The sequence below is a fragment of the Zonotrichia albicollis genome, chromosome 1, assembly GCF_047830755.1.
Source record: "Zonotrichia albicollis isolate bZonAlb1 chromosome 1, bZonAlb1.hap1, whole genome shotgun sequence".
NCBI classification, from domain to species: Eukaryota; Metazoa; Chordata; class Aves; order Passeriformes; family Passerellidae; genus Zonotrichia; species Zonotrichia albicollis.
This window is the reverse complement of record NC_133819.1, coordinates 142,697,988-142,721,207: the sequence shown is the minus strand read 5'-3', so window position 1 is coordinate 142,721,207 and position 23,220 is coordinate 142,697,988. Positions and strand designations below refer to the sequence as shown.

At 45.2% G+C, this 23,220-nt stretch overlaps 1 protein-coding gene across 5 annotated transcripts in view; it reads right to left on the bottom strand.

The window, feature by feature from the left end:
• The window catches only part of ZHX2 (zinc fingers and homeoboxes 2), a 74,171-nt gene that overhangs the window by 5,560 nt on the left and 45,391 nt on the right, over nt 1-23,220 (bottom strand). For 3 of the 5 annotated variants that reach the window (XM_074556399.1, XM_074556408.1, XM_074556414.1), the window contains one exon: nt 861-3,554. In XM_074556399.1, coding sequence (XP_074412500.1) covers nt 865-3,369 — 2,505 coding nt within the window. In that variant the 5' untranslated portion in view covers nt 3,370-3,554 and the 3' untranslated portion in view covers nt 861-864. Of the gene's footprint in view, nt 1-860; nt 3,555-16,575; nt 17,536-23,220 lie in introns of those variants that run through there. The other 2 variants (XM_026799700.2, XM_074556426.1) reach the window with 2 other exon arrangements.

Genomic DNA, 23,220 nt, shown 5'->3' with positions numbered 1-23,220 from the left:
AACACAGCAGGAATTACTGACAGTGCTTGTTCCAGATTTACACCTGTGCAGCTGTGATCAGAAACAGGTTTCAGCTCTCCAAATGATAAGTCCTTCTGCATTGGGAAAGATCCCCCCACCCCCCTTAAAGCCAGGCCCTGCAGCTTGCTTTTAAATTCAAGATCCTGTGAAGAAGAGCTGCTAAACACCCACACAGCTTAGTCTGGGGCATTTCCTAAGCCTCTAGTGAGAGCAAGCAGAACAAAGCTAGACTGAAGAGAGTTCTCACTTGCAAGAGGAAGAAAACACATTTGCATGAGCCACTTCAGTCCCACTCTTTTTTTTTTTTTGCTCGCTTTTGCATAAAGAGGCATCTGTGTCCTAGGCCCTTCCCCCAGTGACCTTTTGTTTTCAGCACGGCAGGATGCTGCAAAGGAAGGACCTGAGATGCAAAAACAGGCACAGCCTCTAGTCAATAATCTCTCAGCAAGGGGGTATTAGCAGCTAGTGTTACCTACTATTTCTTCGTGTGGCTCAGCTAGCATGTTTTATGTAAAGTACATATAGGTTGTTTAAAGACAGAAAGTTTTAAGCTTTAATCACTTATTGCAAAAAAAAAAAAAATTTGAAAACCTCCCTTATCCAGGACTTGACCCATAAGGAGACAAATAACAAGGCAAATGGCACTAACCCCTCCTCTATCATGCAGTTGGCTTTAATTTACAAGCAGAATGGGTCTCCCTTTTGTTCAGGCATCCAGCAGGCACAAAGCATCCGGCAGGGATGAGCTCCAGGCATTTACACTGAAGCAGGGCTACAGAATGCTGGAAGCACACCCTGCCAAAGGCAGGCTCAGAGCACTGGGGCACCCTCAGCATTACCTGTCTATACGTGGGAATTGTCTCCAGATATACTTTCAGAGTCCAAGTCTGGCAGCTCTGTGTGGCCCTCTGTGGGGGCTGTTTGGCTCCAGCTGTCCGTACAGTCCGAGGCAGCGTCGTCCTCGCCCACCGTCACCTCCACCCAGCTCACCTCTGCTGGCTCCTCGTTCTCCTCGCTGCCGGGGCCCTCGTGGCTGTTGCTGCACTCCAGCCTCTCCACCCCCTCTGCCTGATTCCCCAGCAATGAGTCCTTCAGTGGCTCACAGTCTCTTTTTGCTCTCACCACCGGTTTCCCCCCATTCTCTTCATTCAGTTTTTTATGCTCCTGGTAATGCTGCCGAGACACCTCATTACCATTCTTTGAACTCTCAATGTGTTTCGAGCTCTTTTTCTGGCTTTGCTTGTTGTGACCATCACCAGCACACTGCTGCTGGTACTGGTCAATCCATTTAAGTGACCCTGTTCTCAGTGAGGACCGGTTTTCCTTGAACCAGCGAACGATTTCAGTTCTGGTGAGCCCAGTCTGAGATGCCAGCTGGTCATACTCCTGGGGTGATGGCCACTGGGTCCTTGCAAATGTGCTTTTCAACAGATGAATTTGCTCTTGTGTTTTCTTCAACGTGCTGGAGGACCCAGTTAAAGCACCAGGGAGCTGAGAGCTGGTCAGAAGTTCTGCCTGACTTATTGCACCATTGGGAGTTCCTTGATCCTTAATTTTTCTGTATGATCCCATTGAGTCCAGGACAGCTTGCTCCATGCTGTCCCTTATCCTTCTCCGCTCAGAGAACCATGAATCTATCTCCCTCCTACTCAGCTTGGTCTCCACTCGAAGCCTGTCCAATTCTGCCTGGGTAGGAAAAGAGCATTTTAGGAAACTCTCCTCAAGGGCCCTAAGTTGCTCTTGAGTTTTCTCTTTGAATCTCTGGGGAGGAAGATCTGTGTAGGGGTGAAATGACCGGCCATGTCGACCAGCTGAAGGTGCTATTTGATCTTTCCCTAAAGCATCACCAGGAATTTGCACAATGCCCCTCTGACTTCTGTACCTGTGGTCACTAAACCACTTTTTGATCTCACTCCTAGAAAGACCTGTTGCCTCTATAAGCCGGTAGACTTCTGCATCATCAGGAAACTGGCTTGCCATGAAACTGGCCTTCAGCTCTGCTATCTGCTCCTTGGTCTTTTTCCTCTCACTGGCTGGGGTCACGGGAACAGCAGTCACCTTGGCAGGAATCTCAGGCACCTGGACTACGTGAGGACGCTTGGCCTCTGGGGCACTCGATAAGGTCTGTATTGTCCTCTTTTGGCCCTGGTTTGGGGCAACAGCAAGGGTAATTGGTGAACAGGAAACAGTTGAACCATTTGACACAGGAGTCAAAACCAGGCCAGTCTGGCCCAGTATCTGACAAGGCAAAGCTGTCTGGATGATGGGCTGTGGCATTTTTGCAGTTGCCAAAGGAGCTGGCAGGACGGTGATGGTCTGGGGAACTGCCTGGATAGTACCATTGAACATCTTCTTCCTTGCTTCCTCCACTTCTTCAGGAGACCAACTTATACCGTGCTTCAAGCGCTGCGTAGCAAACCAAATTCGGATTTGTTCTTCGGGATGTTTAGACGCTGCCGTCAACCACGACAGCTCTGCTTGGGTTGGGTACGGAAACTTATTAAAGGAGTTGATCATGGTTGCATTAGTGTCCAGTGCAGAGTTGTATTTGGTACTGTTCAGAGGGACTGGGACCTTGGGGACAAGGTTGATATTTGGTGGCAGCTGTACAGAGGGCATAACATGGGCTAACACATCATGGAGCAGGTCTCCATTTATACAGGCAATCGCTTCAGTGGCCTCAGTGATGATGCGGGGCAGAGCGCCATCCACGTGGTTTTCTGTGACTCCCTCCTCTGGCTTTTTAGATCCCTTCTTGGCTTCCCCTTTAGGCTTTCCCAGCTTCATCACGGGTGCTTTGTTTGCACTGACTCCCCCATGAAGTGAATCGTCACACTCTGGGTTCTCCAGCCCACTGCTTGTGACAGTGACATCACTAGTGGCAGCCTCGATAGACTGCTCAAGGACAGTCTGATTATTGCGTTTAATTAACTTCAGTTTAAAGTTGGTCTCTCCCGGGTGGTACTTTGTGTTGTGGTCAGATAAAGAATCGTATTTTTTGGTTGTGAAGTTGCATTCAGCACAGACATACAGGGGGTTGAGAATGACATTTGGATGCTGGGTGTCAACGTGCTCTGTGAATTCATTTAGGTTTTGTGTCGAGTAAGGGCAGTACTTACACTCATAACCACCCTGGGGTTTCTTAGACTGATTTTCACCCACGGGCTTCGCCTCCACCACCTCGCAGTCTTTGACTGAGTTTTCTGAAGGCCAGGTTTTTTTGGAGTCCTGCTGTGCTGCCCCAGCCCCCTTGTCTTTGGGAGTCTCTGCGCCCTCGGCACCTTCCTGCTCCACGACCTCAGAGGTTCGCACCATACAGGGAGTTGTGGACTTTCTCTTGCTGGCCATGGCAGCTGCTGGCAGGGTGCTGCTGTCCCAGATGGTGGCTTCTTTTGACAGGGGGAGCAACCAACTCAGCAGATCTTGCAAGCAGCTCCAAACTTCCCTGATTATTTGACTCTGTTTTGTTTAAAGACTTTCGGCCCTGGCTGTGACCCTCAGCTTTGCCAGCAGACCCGTCAGCTGCATGACACCTGTGAAACAAAGCACATGTTGTTAGCCACTGATCAATAAAACACAGATTTAGCAGAAAGCCACAGCTCAAGGTGTGTGCATTTGCAAGGCATGTGTGTATTTCGTATATTGCCAAACTCTTCTTCCTCCACGTCATCATTTTAAGAGTCAACAATCTCCCCAAAAATGAGAAAAGTCATGGGTAATTTGCAATGAAGTGCACCACAGGAGGAAAATAACTGGAACAAATAAGATGAACAGACAGAGAATTTTAATTTCCACTAGACTCAATGTGTTTAGTTAGGAAAAGAAGAAGATAGTACTATAAATACTGCATCTTTTTATAGAAGCTGCAATTCTATTAATTACTATTTTGAAGCCTGCAGATTTGAAATTGAGTGTGATTTATATTAAACTTAATTACTTCCCACTGTCACTTACCTTGTAAATATGACTACTAAATGATTATGGTTACTAATGATGGGTGATTTCTAAATAAAGCTATAGGATCTGCCTTGGTTGTAAAAGTAGTGGCAGAAAGAAGAGTTAATGTAAATCAACACTTGCAAAGGTCTGTGTTTTGAGAAAAGGTGGGCTCAAAGAAACTGCAGCAGGAAACTACAGCAGATTTGTGGAGGCCTATAAGTCTTTTCCAGATGAGAAGTTCCCTTAAAACACCACTTCTCACTCAGTATTGGCAGAAACAGCTATCAAAGGCCACAGAAGTCCTCAGATTCTTTTTAAACAGGGTCCCTTTCTGTGACCCCACTGATAATGTCCCAACTTCTGCATGTCATTCCCTACAGAATTAAAAAAAAAACAAACCAAAACATTTAAAAGCTTTATTTTTAATGCTGAAGCACTTCTGAAAGTTCCCAAACGCACAATTCTGTAACATGTATTTTCTGAAGGATAGGAGAGTCATCAGTCAGAACAAGCAAAACAAAAATTACACCAGCTTTTTTAGGATCTAAATACACTCATCAGGACTGGATGGAGGGAAAAAGAACAATTTACTTGTCAAAAGAACTCAATTAATAAATTTTAAAAAAAGATAAAAAAGGTCACTTCTTTATTTGACAAGATGCTTTTTAAAATTTATCACCAATTCAAATTTGTTATTCTTCCCAGTCAGATGGTCTCTGGTTTCATAATAATTCTACAGTCTTGACAGAAAACTCAGTTTTAACAATCAAGAAGCTCTTGGAATTGAGTGGGAGACACGCTTGTGTTCACAAACTGGAGGAGGATGGAAAGGGGAGATTTGCAGAGTGGGTCAGGCCTGCACTGAGTTCTGCAGAAGTGTTCTAAATGGAGAATTTGAGCTAGAGATCCAATGTATTCCTATCCCTACTCCTTGCAGGAGGGACAGACTGGATGATCTTTAAAGATAATTTCCAATCCAAACCATGATCACATGTCTAACCAAATGCGCATTTGCTTATTGTGAATATTGTAAACTATAAGCTAAATCCATAACCAAAGACATGAAGATCTAACAAAATAAAATATCACTGCAGTCACATCTGGACACATCCAACACCAGCAGAGACTTTGTAACCACCTGAGTGCTGTGTCTGTATCTGCTCCTCTCACTGGAGCCTTGGCTCCATGACAGAACCTGTGAAAGCAGCCACAGCTCCTTGCTTGTGTTTGCAGCTCAGGAACTCTGCAGTTCTCTAGAGCACAGTGCTGCTGCTCTGCCTGTCACAGAGCATCCCATTCCTGTACACATGGAAACTCAAACCATGCACTGCCAGGGGAAGCAGCCCCAGCTGGGGATAAGAGCAGGGATGGCACCTCCCAGCTCTACAAACTCAAAATCCAGCAGGAAGCAATTCCCCATCCACAGAACACTCCATGTGCGGATTCACCACGCACCGAGTAAGGCTCTGGTGACACTCAGGCTGTGAGACACCAAACACACCCTGGAGAAGATCCCATGCACGTTTACCATGGTGCAGGAGCCTCTGCATAGCTGCCCACTGCCTTGTGCTCACAGCCACTGCCACTACTGCAGCTCCCAGCCCTGCCACACCCAGGCATGCTCCTGCACACCTGGGGAAGCACCAGAGCACCTGGCTGACCTGCAAGGGTGCATCTGAGCTCCAGGAGCTTCCCTGGGAAACAGAGCACATCAGCTGAGCTCTGTGAAACAGGCATGGGGCTGCCCACAGGCTTGCTTATGGCTCTGCCTTGGTCAGGGTGACCCAGTGCTATTCCCCCTAACCTAGGACCACCAACATTGTCACCACCATTCTTCAAAGCATTTGTCTCTGAGCCAACGTTTCCTTTTCTGCTTCCTTTTTTTTCCCCCTTCTGCCTTTGAATGATAAACAAACAGAAGAACAGTGAAAGCAATGATGCCTGGTTTTCTGTACATTTGTGGCTATTTACCATTGAACTGGATTACACTGAACATTCTCTATCATTTTCACATATTCCTTCAAAATTCCCCTTCTACTTCACCTCACAACTGTCCTTCCACCAATATTTTGGCTGTGATCTGTGACTTGCTGTGTCCCACTGCAGGTGGGATCCCAAGCTAGAGACAAACACACACCTGTCCAGTGCCCATCTTCCTGATCACTTATTTTCAACTGTGCTTGCAGAAAATTAATTTGCTTTGAGGCTTATTCCTTTACACCAAATTTGGCTGGAACAGACCAAAAGATGAGAGAGACAGGGGCAGAATGGGCTCTGCAAGCCCAGCTGTGGACAGGGTGAAGATGATCAGGACATCTCACTCTCCTCTGTAGATCCCACATTTGTGAAACTGACTTTCTGAGAGGAGGGAAGGGAGGTGCAAGGCAGCGTCCTGGCCAGGGTTATGAAGATGGAGCCATGGCTCCTGAGATGCTCCTCTGAGTCTTGCTCTCCCTCCCAGGCCACAGCTGCACCTAATGGTCTGCTCCTGATTTAATGCATGACCTCGTGCAAAATTCATGTGGCAACATCAGCAAAAAGGAAGAAAATTCAAAGGACATCAAAGACAGAGCAAGGCTTATCTATATTTCACTGAACTTCCCCCCACCTCCACATGAAGAAAAAGCTAGGAACATAAAGGAATGTGATGGAAGAGAAAGAGTGGAAAAGGAGAAACATCTAGGTTACAGCTTTGAATCTATCAAAGGTTTCTCAAAGGTCAGACTAAATGTTTTGAATTCCCCAGTCTCTGGAAGCTCAGCAAGCTCTCTGCTGCACCAAGCTTCCAACTCTCATGAGGACAGGAGGACTGGCCTCAAACAAGGATGCTCTGATACAGAGGAAGGGCCAAGATCCCTTCAAAACACATCTAAGCGTGTGGAAAGATGATAAATTCTGTCTGCTACAGTTCTTCCAGAAAATTTCACAGATTGTTTCTTCTCTTCCTTCTTCCTTTCCACAGAGTGGTTTTCTGCATGTCTAATTGCTGGCTCTCTAACCCTACACTTTGGGCAGTTTTTTCTGCCACATGAGAATCATGCTGCACCACAGAAATCAAGCACAACTCAAATGCTTCTTTTGAGAGGTCAATAAAAGAAACAAATGACTTTTAGTCTCTGATGTGTAGTCTTGGGCACTCATAACTAACTACAGGCTGTCTTTGTCCCTTCAACCACACTGTCAATGATGGGGAGGAGGAGAAGTCCAAGACTTTCCTGAGCAAGGAGAGTTCATTGGGATCTCCAAGCAGTAGCTCCTGCAGGACCTCAGTAAGGATCCATTTGGGATAAAGCAAGAGAAAGCTCCAAAAGAGGACTGGACCCCCACACCCAAAGCCACATCCTTAGGAGGTGCATCATGTACATTTGCAGGGACTGCCACAGCACATCCCAGAACATTAGAGAAAGCAGCAAGAGCATCTCACAGCTTTCAAACATGAACCACTTGCCAGAAAATCAAAGGCCCAGCAGACAGCTTTAAATATGCAGTGTTGCTCCTGAAAATACTGATAAAGGATTGCCACGTCAGCTCCTCCAATGCAAGGCTCAGCCACTGGCACAGCCTGGTGCCAACCTGAGCTGCAGCTCACCCCCTGAGCCCCATCCTCAGGAATGCATCCTCCCAGGGCCAAACCCACACCTGATATTCACTGCAGGGCTGCACCATGGCCAGGTCAACCTCCATCCCTAAAGCTGGCCCTGCTCACCTTATATTTTGTTATGGACAGGACTGTGGACAAGTAATCTGTATTTTTGGGCTTCTGCCACTGTGGAGAGCCCACAGCAGTGAGGGGCAGGGCTATGTCAGCAGCTGCCTTGGGAGCTCACTGTGTCCTCAGTGGGCATAGGGAAGGAAGTGTCCCCATCCCTCCAGCTCACCTGCCACATCTCTTGTCTCTCCCCATACTGCAGGGGGTTGGAAGAAAAAAAAAAATCTCATTTTCTGAACTTTCTTTTTAAATTAACAAATGCACAAAGCAGCAAAAGGCAACCAGGTGAAAAAACAAAAGTGCTTGGCTCCAAGTAGAATCTGTCATTGTGAATGAGGTTTAAACCAAACCACAGAGAACCTGTGTACAGGAACAAAACCTTTCAATCTGCTCTGCTTCAGCAAAGCCATCTAGGACAGGAGCACACAAGTTAGAAGCAATGCCTTCTTTTAAACTTATCTCTCCACAAAGTGTGTCACAGCACTTATGACTGAGGCCCTAACCTGTCTTCTTTTAATTTCTGAAATTTGTTTAGATAATGAAATAATCCAGCCAGAGTCCTCTGATAATGGAACTCCTGTTAAAACAGCTACAGAGCATCTGACAGGAGAATGAAGTGAGATCTTAATGGCAACTCTGTGCTTGACTGAGGAAATGCCAGATTTCCTATCCTGGCCCCAGACTGGGGAAACTGCAGAGAATCACACAGGAAAAACAAACAGGGGTTTTAGGCCTGGCTGGCACTGGGAAATGCTTGCCTGTGTAGCAATGCCACCTTCCATCAGCATAAGGGAACTGTACAGTGCAAGCTAAGGGATGATAAAAACAAATCCAAAGGTTTCTCTTGCTGAATATTGAAATCTTTTCACTTTCTCACATCTTTACCTTGTGCACATAGCTAAATTTTACACCCGACTTCCACCACAACAAAAGGCAAATATTTGGGTAGAAACTGAACTCCTTTTCTGCACTGCTGTTCCCACAGGCTCCTCCAAGGTGGTGGCAGAGCAGGAATTTTCCATGGCACCTGGACACAGCTCAGTTGTAGAAAGCATCATTTAAAACCCTGTGAGCTCGAAAAGTGGTAGGGCAGGGGGGAGATAGGGAGACATATGCTGCTTGTTTTCCCTTACACCACAAAACATGAATGAGTCTGGAAAAGGCTGTCTAAAGAGAACCAGATTTGAAAGTATGTCTAATTCAAAAGCATGGAAAACTTTAATTTTACCAGAAAGGAAAAAGCACATCAGAATTATCACTGCTTTGTGCTGCACCTTGCTTTCAGCCAAGGGCTGGAGTAAAGAAAGAGGTTGAACCTCCCAGGCAGTGCAAATGGATCTTTACTTTTCACAGATAAACCTCACTTTTAAGAACAAACAAACAGAAAAAACCCAAACACTTTAGGGACACTTGTGTAATTTGACAATAAAATCTTTCTTTGTTTTTTCATCTTGCTGCATTGTTTGCTCTGCCCTGTGCTGGCAGAGAGTTCCCAGCACCTGGCCTCATTTGAAAATGAACAGTGGGAAAACCACCAGCATGAGGATAACTGCAAATAAGCACACAAATATATAGCAGAGCTCATTTGCAAGGGCTGGCTGATGTTTGAAGAGGGTGGAAACATTTTATTTTACTGCTCAGGAGCTCAGTCTCCACAATCAGCATCCTCTCTGCTACACAGGACAAGCAATAGCAAATTACACCCTTGTAATTTAACACCCACACCCCCCTTGTCTGAAGATGACATTTTATATCACAAAGGTAAAAACTCCTCCTTGGAGCTTTCCCACACCCCTTCCCCAGCTTGAGGACACAGCAGCAGTAGGAGAGGAGGAGCACAGAGCTCACCAGCAAGGACTTGCTGGGCACAAACTGTTCAGTCCCTGGATTCTTCTGGAATACCACTTCACTTCACAGCAAGTGGATCTCAGCAAAGCCCAACAGAGATGCCAGGCTGTGCCCTGGGACAGCAGGCAGTGTCCACCTGCTGATCCCCACCTTGCAAACACTGCAAGCTGCTTTGAAGGCACACACACCACCCGCACCATCCTTTTTCCTGAGCTGAAGGATTTGCCACCCCTTCCAGGACGTGTGACCAACCACATCATGAGGGACCCCAGTGACTCTGTTCATTCCTGGATATCTTCAGCCATCTCCTCTCACAGCCTTCCAAACCTGGGGGTCCCTGGATGCAAATGTCCCTCTGTGTGTCAGATTTTAACACAGTGTGGCTGCCCACAAGTCATGCTCAAGTTCAGAGCAGAGCAGAAACTACCTGATACTACCTGACAGCATCATGAACCCCCCTTGACCACCTGCTCCTAGCCAGGAAGGCTGCAGCAATGCAAACAGAGGCAGCACAGGGCAGAGCTGCCATCCTGCTCCCCCCCCCAGAGATGCTGAGCTCACGTTCATTAAAGCTGTGGCAACGTTTTTCTCCTACAAGCACAAGAATGAGAGGGGAGATTCACATTTCACAGTGCAAAAAAAGAAACATGCCTAGGGTGATGTTCCTCCTTCCTTACAACTGCTTTCAGCATGCAGCTGCTACAGTAATATCAAAAAGCACATCAGCAAGCACAGCAAAAAACATGCTGTTGCTCTCCTCTGTGATAAAACACTTAAGAACATTGCTTAATTACATACAGAAGAATAAGTGGAAGCAAACCAGGGCAAATAATTCCTGCATGATTGTGACTGTAATGATTCACAAAAAAAACCAACAAACCCACACAGAAAGAAAGGCAGGGTTTGTGAATTAGGGCAGAGCTTTTAAAACAGCATTTAAGTCAGACCAGATAGAGCTCCAACACCTCTACAGGTTTTTGTAAGCTGAATAAATCCCCATTAAAGGGGAGGTATGCAGACTGTTATAGTAATAATTTTTACAGACATGAATAAACAAAATTGAAAGTTTGCATATGTTGGTGTAGACATCTCTAATTATAAAAAAAATCCCACATAGATATCTGTGGGATGCTGTGACCACGAATATTTTTCTACAGGAAAGCAGCAATGGATAATTTTTGTTTCTTTAAAGGATCAGAGACTCACACCTTCCAAAGGTGATCAGCAAACCAAAGTGCCTCTGGGACTCCTGACTACCCCAGCAACAAGTCCTGTGAAACTGGATGTCAACACATGAATGGGAGCAGGAACAAACCCAGCACATATCCCACCTCTGCCCTGCACCCCCCTGCAGCACAGTCACTCAGAGACTCTGCAAAAACACAAAGATAAAACAAGAATAAAAAGTTTTGGTGGGCTGAGGGTAGAATGACAGGGTTTTTAAAAGGCACCAACAGCTGTAGAAAATCCCAGAGAACTGCATGATGAAATTACTCACATAAAAGCTGCCTCTTAACATTAACAGCTCAGCTGTGACATAACCACTATGTAGAGATAGAAAAACTTACTCTGAAAAACACAGGTATTTTGGGGGGAAAAAACATCTTTGTAGGCTTCACCAGAATAGGATGTGTGGCAGCACCATGAAATAGGCTTATTTCAGTGTACACTGCTAACAGGCTATTCTTTTGAACTAAAATGTTCTCATTCAAGCTGCTGTTTAGTCAAAGATGTGGGGAAAATGGTGGTATGAACACAAGAGGCCAACCCCTTCCCAGAAAAGGGGAAGTTGAAGACTGCATGCTTTGAATTTTCTATTATAAGTACCAATCTGCAATCACTGGCTTGTATTTTTTTTGCCTTTTTTTTTAAATGCAGGCTTAATTCAGTTGCTAAAAACTAGATTAGGTCTGACCAGCTTTTTTGCTTTCTGAAAAAAATCTACTCATGATTAGAAACTGCACTTTACAAACTGGTTCATGCCCTGAAAAAATACTTATATTGTAGCCACAGTCACTTATTCCACCTAAGACAATGGTCATAATCTTGGTGAAGGGCAGGAGATGGTCCTTCTCCAGGAGGGCACACACCAGAGCAGGAGGGAGAGCACTGGAGTGGGGACAAAATCCACATTTTCCTCCTTCCCCGCCACTGCTTTCTCCTCCAGAAAAAGGGCTGGCAACCCACAGCGTGCACACAAAAAGGGACATGTGGGTAACTGTGGTCACTGCAGCTCCCACTGCTCTGTGAGGTTGGTGCAGTCTGGGAAAAGCTTTTATTCCTTGCACTGTGAGCTCCTGCCAGAGGCACCCAGACCTGCTGGACCCCTGGCTTGGCTGCTGCCCTGCTCTGGAGTCACAGATGCTCAGGGACACAAAAGGAGCCCAAATCCCAGTGGCACCTGGCTGTGCCCTCCAAGCCCAGAGGGTGATGGTGGCAGCCCTGCTGAGGCCTTGCTCTCTCCTTTGGGAAGGAGGAAAACAAACTGAGCTCTTCCAGGCAAGATGGTGCACGACCAACCCATGCAAGGCACAGTCAGGTACATCAGCAAATGTTCTCAACACCCACAGAGGGGCTGATCCTCTGTCCAACACCCTCCACTGGTGGCTTCCAGGGGCAGCAAGCACCAAAACAGCAGTCATGTACCCTGTCAAAATCATCTCCTTTAATCAGTGGTGTGTTCAGTGCTTACTCCTAGGGTGGGCACTTGCATGTTCAGAAGAGAGAAATAAAGATCAACAGACTTCTTACAAGAGAAACAGAAAAGCTATAAAAACATTCATTCTAATAAGTTTAATTACTTGTCTGTGCAACTCATTGAGTTCTCATCACTGGACTAAATTAAAGTCACTGGATATAAATAATTTTTCATATTGAGATTTCATCCAGCATGATGTGGTAGGAGGACAAGAGACTCACAGACACAAAGTAAAAATTATCTGTTCTGCTTAGTGGGTTAATGTATCTGGATGTATCTGTCTTTTATTTTAGGCAGAAAAAATAGTTTTTATCCTGTTAGAATGTTCAGCTTAACTTCTTTTCAGATACACTTTAAAGAGCAGTATTTTTTCTAGGAAATGGTGGATTTGTTAAAATAAGTATTCTTTGCTTAAAACAGTTTTTAGTAATAATTTATTTGTTTAGATCAAATATCCTAACAGCAACATCTGGTCCACTTTCTCCTTCATGTCATCTGTCCTTCCACAACACTGCCACCTAGACAAGGAACAGCTGTACACATTTCCAATTTAACTATATATTTTACATATTATCACATATTTTTTCCCTCAGATTTTATTGTTACTATAGAGACACAAAGTTAAATTCTTCCAAAGCAGAAAGAACACGAGCTGTGACAGAATCAAGACATTCAGTTTTTTTTACTTTGCTTACAAAACTTAAGCAACAGTGCAAAGTTTTCCTGCTTTAGTAGTTCTTACACTACTTGGCTCTCTTCTCAACTTCTTCTGCTCTGGGAACCACAGCACCCTGCCTTTAGTCAGATAAGTGTCAACTACTTCCAAAATAAAATTATCAAGGCACTCAAACAGGTAAATTGCAATGGGGAAAACAAAATAAAAATCACATGCACATTCTAGGTGTCCTTCTTGCAAGGCTGCAAGGTAGAAATGAGCTCTAAATTTCTCAAAAAAAAAACCCCAAGAGCTCTCACTTCTCAAGAAGTAGCCCCTTGAGCCCATCATGTCTTAGCTCTAACACGTACATGGCACATACCACAGCAGAAAATGGGAAAAAGCCCCCAGAGGACATGATGGAGGGGAAGGAGAGAAGGCTGAGGCCACAAGACTGTTTTGGTGACCACTCCTAAGAAGTGTTTAGATTTGAAGGTAAAAGAGAAGAGAAGAAACTTGTGTCCCCAGCATGTCACGTCTCAGCAAGACAAGCAGCACACGCACCTCTGAGAGGTTTGGGCCAACTCTTTTGTCCAATATGGGAAGCAGCCTTTCCATCAGCCTCATGCACCACAACTGCAGTACTGAGAGATCTATGGAACTCCCAGGAGAGAGGAAGGAGCTCAGTAATTAACAGAAAACATTAGTAACCTGCATGTCTATAGCTGCACAGCTCCCTGTTTGACTCACTCACCATGTATTAGAAAAGGCAGATGGTTTGTGATTTGTGCAGTTGATGAATCACTGCACCTCTTTCCTCCCTCCCAGTGGCTTCTCTCTGCATCTTCCCATTCCCCAGTGAGACCTACAGACTGGAGGATAACACACTACAAGCAGAGCAGTATAATGTCTCCTGCCACAGGATGGTTTTACCTGTGGCCCACAAGCACTGCTGCTCTCTCCTGCTCCATTTCTCTACCCACTCACCTACACACTGGTGAACTCAACAGCTATTGCTTCAAATTGTCTTCACTGACACTGCTTACACAGTCTGAACCTCTGCACTACTGAGAAAAGCTTCAGTACATGGTAATTTTGCCTTTTAAAACATCAAGTCTGGCTTATACACTGCAACAACCAAAAATACTCATTTCCTGAATGGAAACTCTTGAGCTACAGTACCAGATGCTATTGAAAGAAGAAGCCCAAAAGCTGAGTTTGGGGTACAAAGATGTGTCTTGAAGCCCACCACACTGAGCACTTGCACAGCAATGAAAGGGAAATGTTTCACCTCAACACTTCCATAAGCAGGAGTTCAGACACACCTCTTTCAAAACAGGACCACTCCTGGAAACTTCCACACGACTTTTCACAGGACCTGAGCACCCAGTGACCTCCAAACTCAGCCAGGGGGTACCAAACAAATCTGATGTCCAAGGCACTTCAGGGCAGCTCCAATTTTAAGCACAGAGAGTCAGCTGCTGGCCTAACTCACACAGTTCAGTGACCCGCTCTATTAGGAGACTCCTGTGGTACAGATGAATCCCAATATTTCTAAGAAGACATTTCCTTTCTCAAACCTGACTCAATTTTGTCACTACTATAATCAGATCCCAAGCTCCTAGCCACGACAGAGACCAAAAGCAGCACATGGGAAAGTTGGCTGCTGCTGCTGGTTAAGAGTGAGACACTTGGGAGAATTCCATAGGCAGTGCTTTGCATCAGTCTGATCTCTTCAGCCTCCTGTGATGAGCAGATTTGGTTCAACTGAGGGGCACTGCAAATATCTTGCTGTAAATAATTTTCACTCAGTCTCATCTTGTTGCATTTTACATCACCTTTTGTTGTGCTCTGCTTGCTTAAAGAAAAGGCTGTTTTAAAAGTGGCCTGGTGAAAAACACAAGTTCCACATTTAGAGGCTTTTCTTCTCTAAAAGCAGTGACATGACTTCTACCCACCATGTAAAACAAGTATTTTTTCAGGTCCTATCCCCTCATGTAGGAGCCTGCCTTAGATAGTTAATGACCCATGGTGATCAGAGGATCCCACTGGTCCAATATTTGGAGGTTTTACAGCTGTTAAGATACCCATCCTCACAGCAGGATTGTGAGTTAAGGCACTGCTGTTATTCCCATTGCTCAAATGGGCAATTAAGGCATGAAGAGAACACGGCAGAGGCTTTGCTAAATGGCCAAGTCAATTTACAGCTTGCTGCCACCCAAAATGGGTATCAGAGTGCAAAAATCATGCCTTACCCAAGGTCTTCAGCAGGGCTGGAAACTGCATCGAGGTTTTTGGTTACTGCTCCAATCTCCAGTAAATTCAGGTTACTCTCCCAGCTCACAAGTGGAAAACATTTAACAGCTCCTGCAAAAGCAGCTGGTACTCTTACATTTGGTGCTTTTTTGCTGGGACCTAAGTCACAAAACCACCACAACTTTCATCAGGAGGCTCATGGGAGGAAGCAAAAGTCTAAAGATAAAAGGTCTGAACTCTTCTGTTTTCTCTCAGAAATCACTCATTGGGCCAGGTGCACATACACAAGAGAGAAGCTTCTCAACCAAGGCTGCTAAACCTCCCCCTGTCCTTACACAAAAGAAAAGCTCCCTTCCTCTGCAGCTGCTGCACAGCAGATCATTAGCAAACCACACCAACTCCTCCTGCTCTTCCTCTGCTTGAATCTTGAGTTCAAGAACTCTTTCCCTTTACACTTTTTCCCAAAATTCTGGAAAAAACAAGTATTTTAGGGAGGGTTCCCATGTGAAAGAGATCTTCTTGTGACAATCCCATCTCACACAGAGTCTGTGGGCACCATCAATACCCTTGTTCCCTTCTCTCTGGAGGCCCTGCATGAGTTGATCCACATCATTTGCAGTCAAGAACACACATTTGTTTCTGCTTGTTGGTGATACAAGCTGACCATTCCTAGCATGAATCACATTATTCCTTGGTCAGTTCCTCAGTCAGCTCTGAGGTCAGATGCTGAAAAAGTGAGCATCTAAAAGATGCTTAGTTACCTTGCTTTCTGTCATTTAAATCACATGCTGTGCTTGTGTTTGTTGAAGTTGTTTTACTACATCTGCTGTACTTCATCTCTTGCAATTCCCACTCAGACCACCCCTACATATAATGTCCCCCTCATTACCTTCAAGTTTTATCTCAGCACTTTGTTTTCAAAGTGTATTTCATTATTTCTCCTTCTCTTAGTAAGCACCCAGTCCTGATACACATACAAAGCACTTTGTTTTAGTGTAACCCTAGGGTAACTGTGCGACAGAGAACCTACCACATGTTCCACAGAAGAGGCTGAGACACAATAAATAAGGAGGTTCAGCAAGATCCTTTTGAAATATTTACATGCTTTCCCTTCACTGCAGATTACATAACACTTTCCTTATTGGGCATTTGAGGCATCTAAGACAAGACCAGGACACCAATTTCTGTCTGCCATCAGAAACCAGAAGCCAGCTGAAGCATCACTGATGTTCCAGATGTCTACACCCTATGACATGTGAAATCAAAAGCTGTTTGAAGTTATTCACCAAGTGACACTTTCTAATTTCTCCAGTCGTCCAAACACTCTCCCAATCAAATATTTAATTTCCTTAGGAAAATCGCTGATTATAAATAAAACTTTTAATTAATCCCACCCCAAAAGCCAAACAAAACCCACAAAGTTAGAAAGCCTTTCAAAACTGTGCTTACTTATGGGGAAAAGGCCTGTCTGGCCCCACAGGACGCTGAGCTTTCGGGTGGCTATGAACATTTCAGTGTCCCTACAGGCAGGCAGGCACAAAAACGCCATTTTCCCCGCAGGTCACGGGACCAAATGAGCTTCCTCTTCCTCTCCGCACACCCTGGCTGCTGCAGCTTGTCACAGGGCAGAGCCAGTGCCCTCTGTGCACAGTAACAGCTCTGCTGCCGGGAGGATTTGGCAGGGCCACAAAGGACCTTTGTCCGTGCCAGAAGTTGAGTGCACAATGCAATCCTTCCCCCTTGTCACACAGAGCTGGCCTTCCCTGCCTGGGCTGGAAACACTCCCCCAGTGACTGCACCCCACAAACCCAAATGTGTCCCCTTCCCCAGCACGGGATCCTTCTGCCCCTACCCAGGGCTGCAGGCCAGTGGGGAGCAGCCACTGCTTTTGGGAGCCTTAATTCTGGTGAATTTTACCCAGACCTGCTGCAAGGATGAGTCTGAGTGAGTGCCAGAGCTCTGCCCTCAGTCTCTCTATACAACTTTTCCATCTAGATAATACACCACCACCTGAATATAAGGGTCTCAAATTTCCAGGTATATTCTTGTCTTCAAGAGGCCAGAAACTTGGCAGACTGATCTCATCTCATCCCATCCCATCTGATCTCATCTAACAGTATGTGATTCCTTTGTGCAACATTCCTGTTTGTGTTGGATCTGCCAGCCTGTGTGTGCATGTATATGTAACTTTTTTTTCAATGCAGCAGGTCTGAATTCAGCCTGTCCGACCCTTCCCTCAACTGGCCCTTGAAATGGGGGTGCCTAGGCCAGGACAGGAGCTGCAGCACCTTGGAGCTCTGGGAAAAGATGCCAACATAGGATGTAGGGGACAGAGGATGAGCACACCCCAACACTATGCTGCTGGAAAAAAGTGGGATTTAGCAGGATGTAAATGTCTCTGCATTTTCATTTCACTCCAGAAAGACAAAGAGGAAATGATTACTGAATCATTCACAAACTATTTAATATCCCAATTCAAAAGAACCAGGGATTCTTCTGGAAATATACAGCGAAAGAGAGCAAAGAGGATCTTTGGAAGTAAGACCTGATAAGTATTAAAAAATGATGGGAATTGACACAGTAGTAAATACAGTGAGATTAGCACAATCCAAGCCTTAGGACACCTTCCACAGTACATGATACAAAGGACATGTTTTGTTTCTTCTACTTCTCATTTCAAGCATCAAGGGATACCGATCAAACCAGTTCCTACTTTCATAACCGAGCTTGATCTGGACCATCCATATCCTAGATGCTTTGGCACAAGATGCCCCCTATAATCCCAAACCCCAAAAGGAATCATGTTTCACATAGAGAAATTGAGGAATTCCTCCTATATTGAGGAATAAAATGCCAAGGAAAACAATGAGAGAAGAATTGGCTAAATCTCCAATTCATTTATTTCTAACCAGTGAAGGGTTTGCCACCAGAACACCTAAGTGTGACCAAGTACTTGGCAGATGCCTCCTCCCATCTCCTCCCACAGGTTTAATCCCAGTGTGCTCACTGTTCCCAGCTCTGGCATGCCTCTCTGTCTCCCTGGTGCTGGGATTTCCCTGAGGGCTACTTCATACTCCTCCACATGAAGAAACTGTAACAATGATGCTTGAGCAATACTTGAGAAATGCAGCAGAGGAGGAGAACTGCTCCATAAAATAGTTTCTCACTGAAGCATATTTGTTTAAATATTTTTAAAAGAATTTTTTAAAACTCTGTTTCTTCTCCTCCTGTTTCTGGGATGCCAGGACCAGGCCTGCAGCAGCATGTCCAGGGCTTATGCTCACCCCACAATCTGCAGCAAACCCTCCTCCTTCCTGCTCTCTCCTCAGAGCTGCAAAACAGGCTCCAACCATCCAGTCACCAAAATCCAGTGTGATACTAATATTCAGTATTTGTTGGCCAAAACACATGGGCTCCTTCCAAGGGAAGGAACAAAAACAACCAAAAAAAAAAACAAAACACCTTTTAATGATATAATTTCAAAAGACACTGATTCTGTGACCAGCTTGTGTTAATTTAGATGGTCACCTGGTTTTATAATGTTTGTGAAAATTCTTCTGTCAAAAAGAAACAGCCACCAAACACTCCAGTATGAACTCTGTGCAACGTGGCAGCTCTTTCCATGGCAACCCACCAGCACCAAGGCTGCTTTTCTCCACAGACTTTGCTGCACAGAAAAGGAGGGCAGGGAAAGAGCTGCTGCAAAGCTCCGGCTGTTGCTGCCACCCTGGCAATCCTGTCACTCCTGGGAACCAAAACTTTGAGGAAAGGCAGCACTTCCACAGCCTCACTGCTGAAACGTGGCTTAGCCCCAGCTGCTAACCAGCTGGGTCATTTGCAGGTTGCTTGGTTTGCTTGCTTTGTAAAGCCCAATCAATCTATTTGTTTCCCAAACAGCATGAAATATTACCTTGGTAGTCCCCAAATCATTCTCCACACAGAAGGGAGTGGAATTAAGGCAACTAGGCCATGCTCTCAGATGGTCTCCACATGCAACAGCAGGATGCTTACTGAGGGCATCTCCTTCTGGAGAACAGACAGACAGACCTGCCACTGCCCTGGGCAGCCTGGCCAGTGTGGAGGGCAGGCAGGGCACCCACGAGCTCCCTGATGTTCTGCTGGGACCCACTGCAAAACAGCAAGGCTCCCGAACTTGTCTCTGCCACGACACATTTCCCTTCTAAACACAGCCCCTGCCCAATTCAGCACCCTCACACACATGGGAGCTAAGATCTTGTCTTTGGCTAATCCTCAAGTTAGCTATGTAGCCAAACCTCTTGTGTGACTACAGGCAACCCGAAACTGAGCCACAAGCTCCCCAGACTTCCTCCCCTCCTCCTCCTCCTCTCCGAAGCACTCCCTCTCTCCCTGTCTCATCACCTGCAAGGATGCCTCAAGCACTGGGACAGCCCACATTGGAGCGGTCCTGGGTTATTTCTCCTGAAGCTTTATGGGAAGATTTAATTACACAGCAGTTTCTGAAGTTTAGGGAAAACCACATTCCACAGCAAGAGCTGATGCTATTATTTGAAGTGACCTGACCCCAAAATCCAAATAAAAAGCAGGGATGGGGACAAACAATAGAGCCATCAGTAAGGCTGGAGATGGCAGAGACTTGAAAACCAGATCTCAGAGGAGCATTCATCAGCCATAACCCCTCATATCTACTGTGGATTTTAGATATCTTTCCAACAAAAGCATTGACAAAACAGACACTTATGTGGAGAGTTCACTTCCAGCAGATCAGCTGCCTTCTGCCAGGGAAACACTCACCCATGAACATTTCCTGAAGCAATTCCTACCTCAACACTTCTGTGATATTTAGGGAACTAGGTCAAGACTTACTGCAGGCTTCTCACCTGAAAGAGGAGCCTGAGGAAAAAAATAAATTACTGAATTACTTTTGTCTTTTCTCCCTAAAGTTCCTCTTCTCTTCATGATTTCTTTGCCTTGTGGAAGTGATCTGCTTCTCCTCCAACACCTTTTGTCTTCTCAACCCTCACCAAATCATTCAGAGTGAAGGAAGCTTAGGCAGAAGAAAGCAGACAAACTGTTCACACAGCTCCTGCCTTGTGTGGTCTCTAGCAATGCTCCAGAGAGGCAGTCCCTGCAGAGCAGGGCTGCTTTGGGCTTGCAGGGGAATTGGGCTGTATGTGATCCAGTTCATTCTGCTTCCCTGGTATGTCCTGTGGACTCACAACACTAAATTAAAGGACAAAATCAGAGGGGAGAGAAAGGGAACAAACAAGAAATCCTTAAAATCCCACCCTGCTCATGCATGTCATGGGCCTCTGCTGCCTTTTTGAAAAAAAATATAATTTCTAAAGCAAAGTTATCCCATGTGTGGTACTGCAAGAGGAGGAAAGAGAGCCAGGAAGCAGGAAAAGACTGCAGAGCCTGCAATGGAAAATCTTCACTCTGTCACTGAGCAGTTCTCCTGTAACACTTATTTTAATAAAGTGAATATGATGAAACACAGCCCAGTTGTACACAAGACTGCTGAGAAATTGGATCCGGCTGCTGAAATCAGCTCTGGAACCCCTCCTCTCCCAACCCTGCCACTTCACATCAGCTAATTCCATCCAAACCACCCCCAGCCAAGAAGGGACAGGAGAAATGAGACAGGATGGGTCAACCCCACATTTGATTCATCTTCAGAGCAGGGTCAGTGTGTAAATCTTTACTGGTCTCTTTTGTCACTCGCCAAGGTTCAGATGTGGTATCTCTGGCTGTCCCCTAATGATGAAAGGTGACACTGACAGACTTCAAGGGCAATGTCCATGGAACTTGGCCTTAGCTCTTGCATGAGCAAGTGAGAAAATAGCCTTAATATCAGGTATAAGAAAGCAAATTTAAAAAGGGCCTCTTGTTTTTTTTTTCTCATTGTTTGCTTTTAATTCAAGATTTTATTCTTTTAAAACTGAATTCAAACAAGAATAGACAGATTTTCCTCCTTTTGTGGAATAAATCAGCTCAGCTGCTGAGGTCAGTGTTTTCAGACCAACACATGAAAGCAGAAGATGTGTCTGAGGAAATTCAGCGCTGGCTGATTCATCCTTTAGAAAGGATGAAGAACAACCATCCTGGCACATCACGTTTGTTCCTTTGAAGGTGAAACAATTCAGTGTTGGTATCAAGATGGCAGGAACTGCAGGGGGAAAAAAAAGGCAACCCTGTCCAGACTGCCCTGAAATATCTTTTCAGGCTTCAGATGCTGAACAATAAAAGAGACTCCATGGTCCATGAAGTTTGCACTGAACAGAAGTGAGGTGAAGGCATCCTTCCTCGTTCACTTCTTGCATGGTGGCTGAGCACTGCTGCCCTCCTCATGTCCCCTGCCACAGACATGCACACAGAGACAGGGCAGCAAAGGAAGAGAACCACAAATTATATGACCCACTGAAATGTGTCCAGATGGAATCCACACCTCACATTTCACAGGAAACAAAGCATAGCCTGAAACTTGTGAAAACAAAACTGCACAGCCAAAATTCACCAAAAGCACAGTATGAGAGGAAGAGTGAAGGCACAAAGTGCACTCAGATTTAATTCACATTTGGAGAAATCAAGAGGGTGTTGGTGGAGAAAAAATAAAAAGTCTTTTTTCCTTGGACAGCCCCAATTGAAGATGCAGGTACACATTCACACAATGTGTATCCAGCTATATAAAACCAGCACATGCCATCTCTGTTTCCTTAGAGTGTAAATAGCATCAGGAAAAAAACACCTTTCAACCTGTCCCTCTGCTTGCTTTCAGTCCCAAGTGACTCGTAAGAAGGGCTGTCTGAAGATGCTCAGTAGCAGGTCAATCTTTCCCAGCAGGTAGAAGAGCAATAAATCAATTGCTTTAAAAGAAAAAAAAAAAAAAAGGCAAAAAAAACCCTAAACCAAAAAACCCCTGAGGCTTACTGGGAAGAAGTAAAATTGGGGGGAAAAAGAGGTAAGATGAAAAGAACCTGTAATCCCTTTAATGCAGCACTGAACTTCTTCTGAAGAGAAAGCGCAGTAATGATAAGAAAAGGAAAGAAAAGCAAAGAAGAAAGCAGCCCATTGACACTAGGTACAGATATTTTTTTTAATGGGCATTAGGTCAGCAGGGCATTTTCCATCTGCCCTGCTTAAACCAGAGCTTGATGATGTTACATGTGTGATTTTAATACAACATTTATCCTGGTGGGACTGTAAGTTTGTTCTGTGTGTGTGTGCCTATGGGTATTTTGATGGGCTCTCCTGAGGGGAAGGACAATTTGTAAGCAGATGACGAAAACAGCAGATTTTGGGTTGCACTTCTACTGATTCTGGGGTTGCTTGGAAGGGAGAGAGAAATAAATCATCAGCAACAAAGGGCTGTAAGGACTTGGGAGAGGAAGGGGAGAATGAAGAAGAAACAGCTTTGCCCTCAGCCTCCTGCAGTCCTTCTGGGTTTAGCTCAAATGTCCACAGGGCAGCCCTGCTGCTCTGGGATCCCCCTGGGCAGGGGCAGCTCCCCTTTACCAGCAGGGCCCTGCCCAGGACTCCAGGCTCTGCCAAATGCACAGGAGCTGCCATGACCCTCACTCCTGCCCAGTTCTTAGCCCAACCTCCAGCTCAGAATCTTGCCCAAGGCAGCAATGATAAAATACATGTTTCCTGTATTTTTTTCATCTGATGATCCACATAGATAAAGAGATCAGAGTCTTCCTCCTTCAAAAAGTCAACATAAAAAGGAAAGATCACAATTCCACATTCTGCTTTTCTTTCAAATTCCACCGTGCTTTTCCAGTCTAATTCAATAAGGGCTATGCAAACTAACTGGAGCCTGCAAGAGTTCCCAGTTAGCTGCTTGACTAACATAGTGCAAGTTAAGGAAGATTAGTTAGAAGCTGAATTCATTGTTTAAAACACAGATTAGAGACAGGTTTGGAAGTTAACTCAGAAAACCATACCCTATAACCTCAGTAATCTCTTCAGTTTAATTACCACAGTTTTAGGATACACTGCCATAATTAGATCATACATCTCTAAAGGTGTAAAAGATCCCTGGAGAACATCACCATCAGTGCCAGCACCAGTTCCTTACATACTTAACTACATGCAGTGCCTTCTAGTTGCACA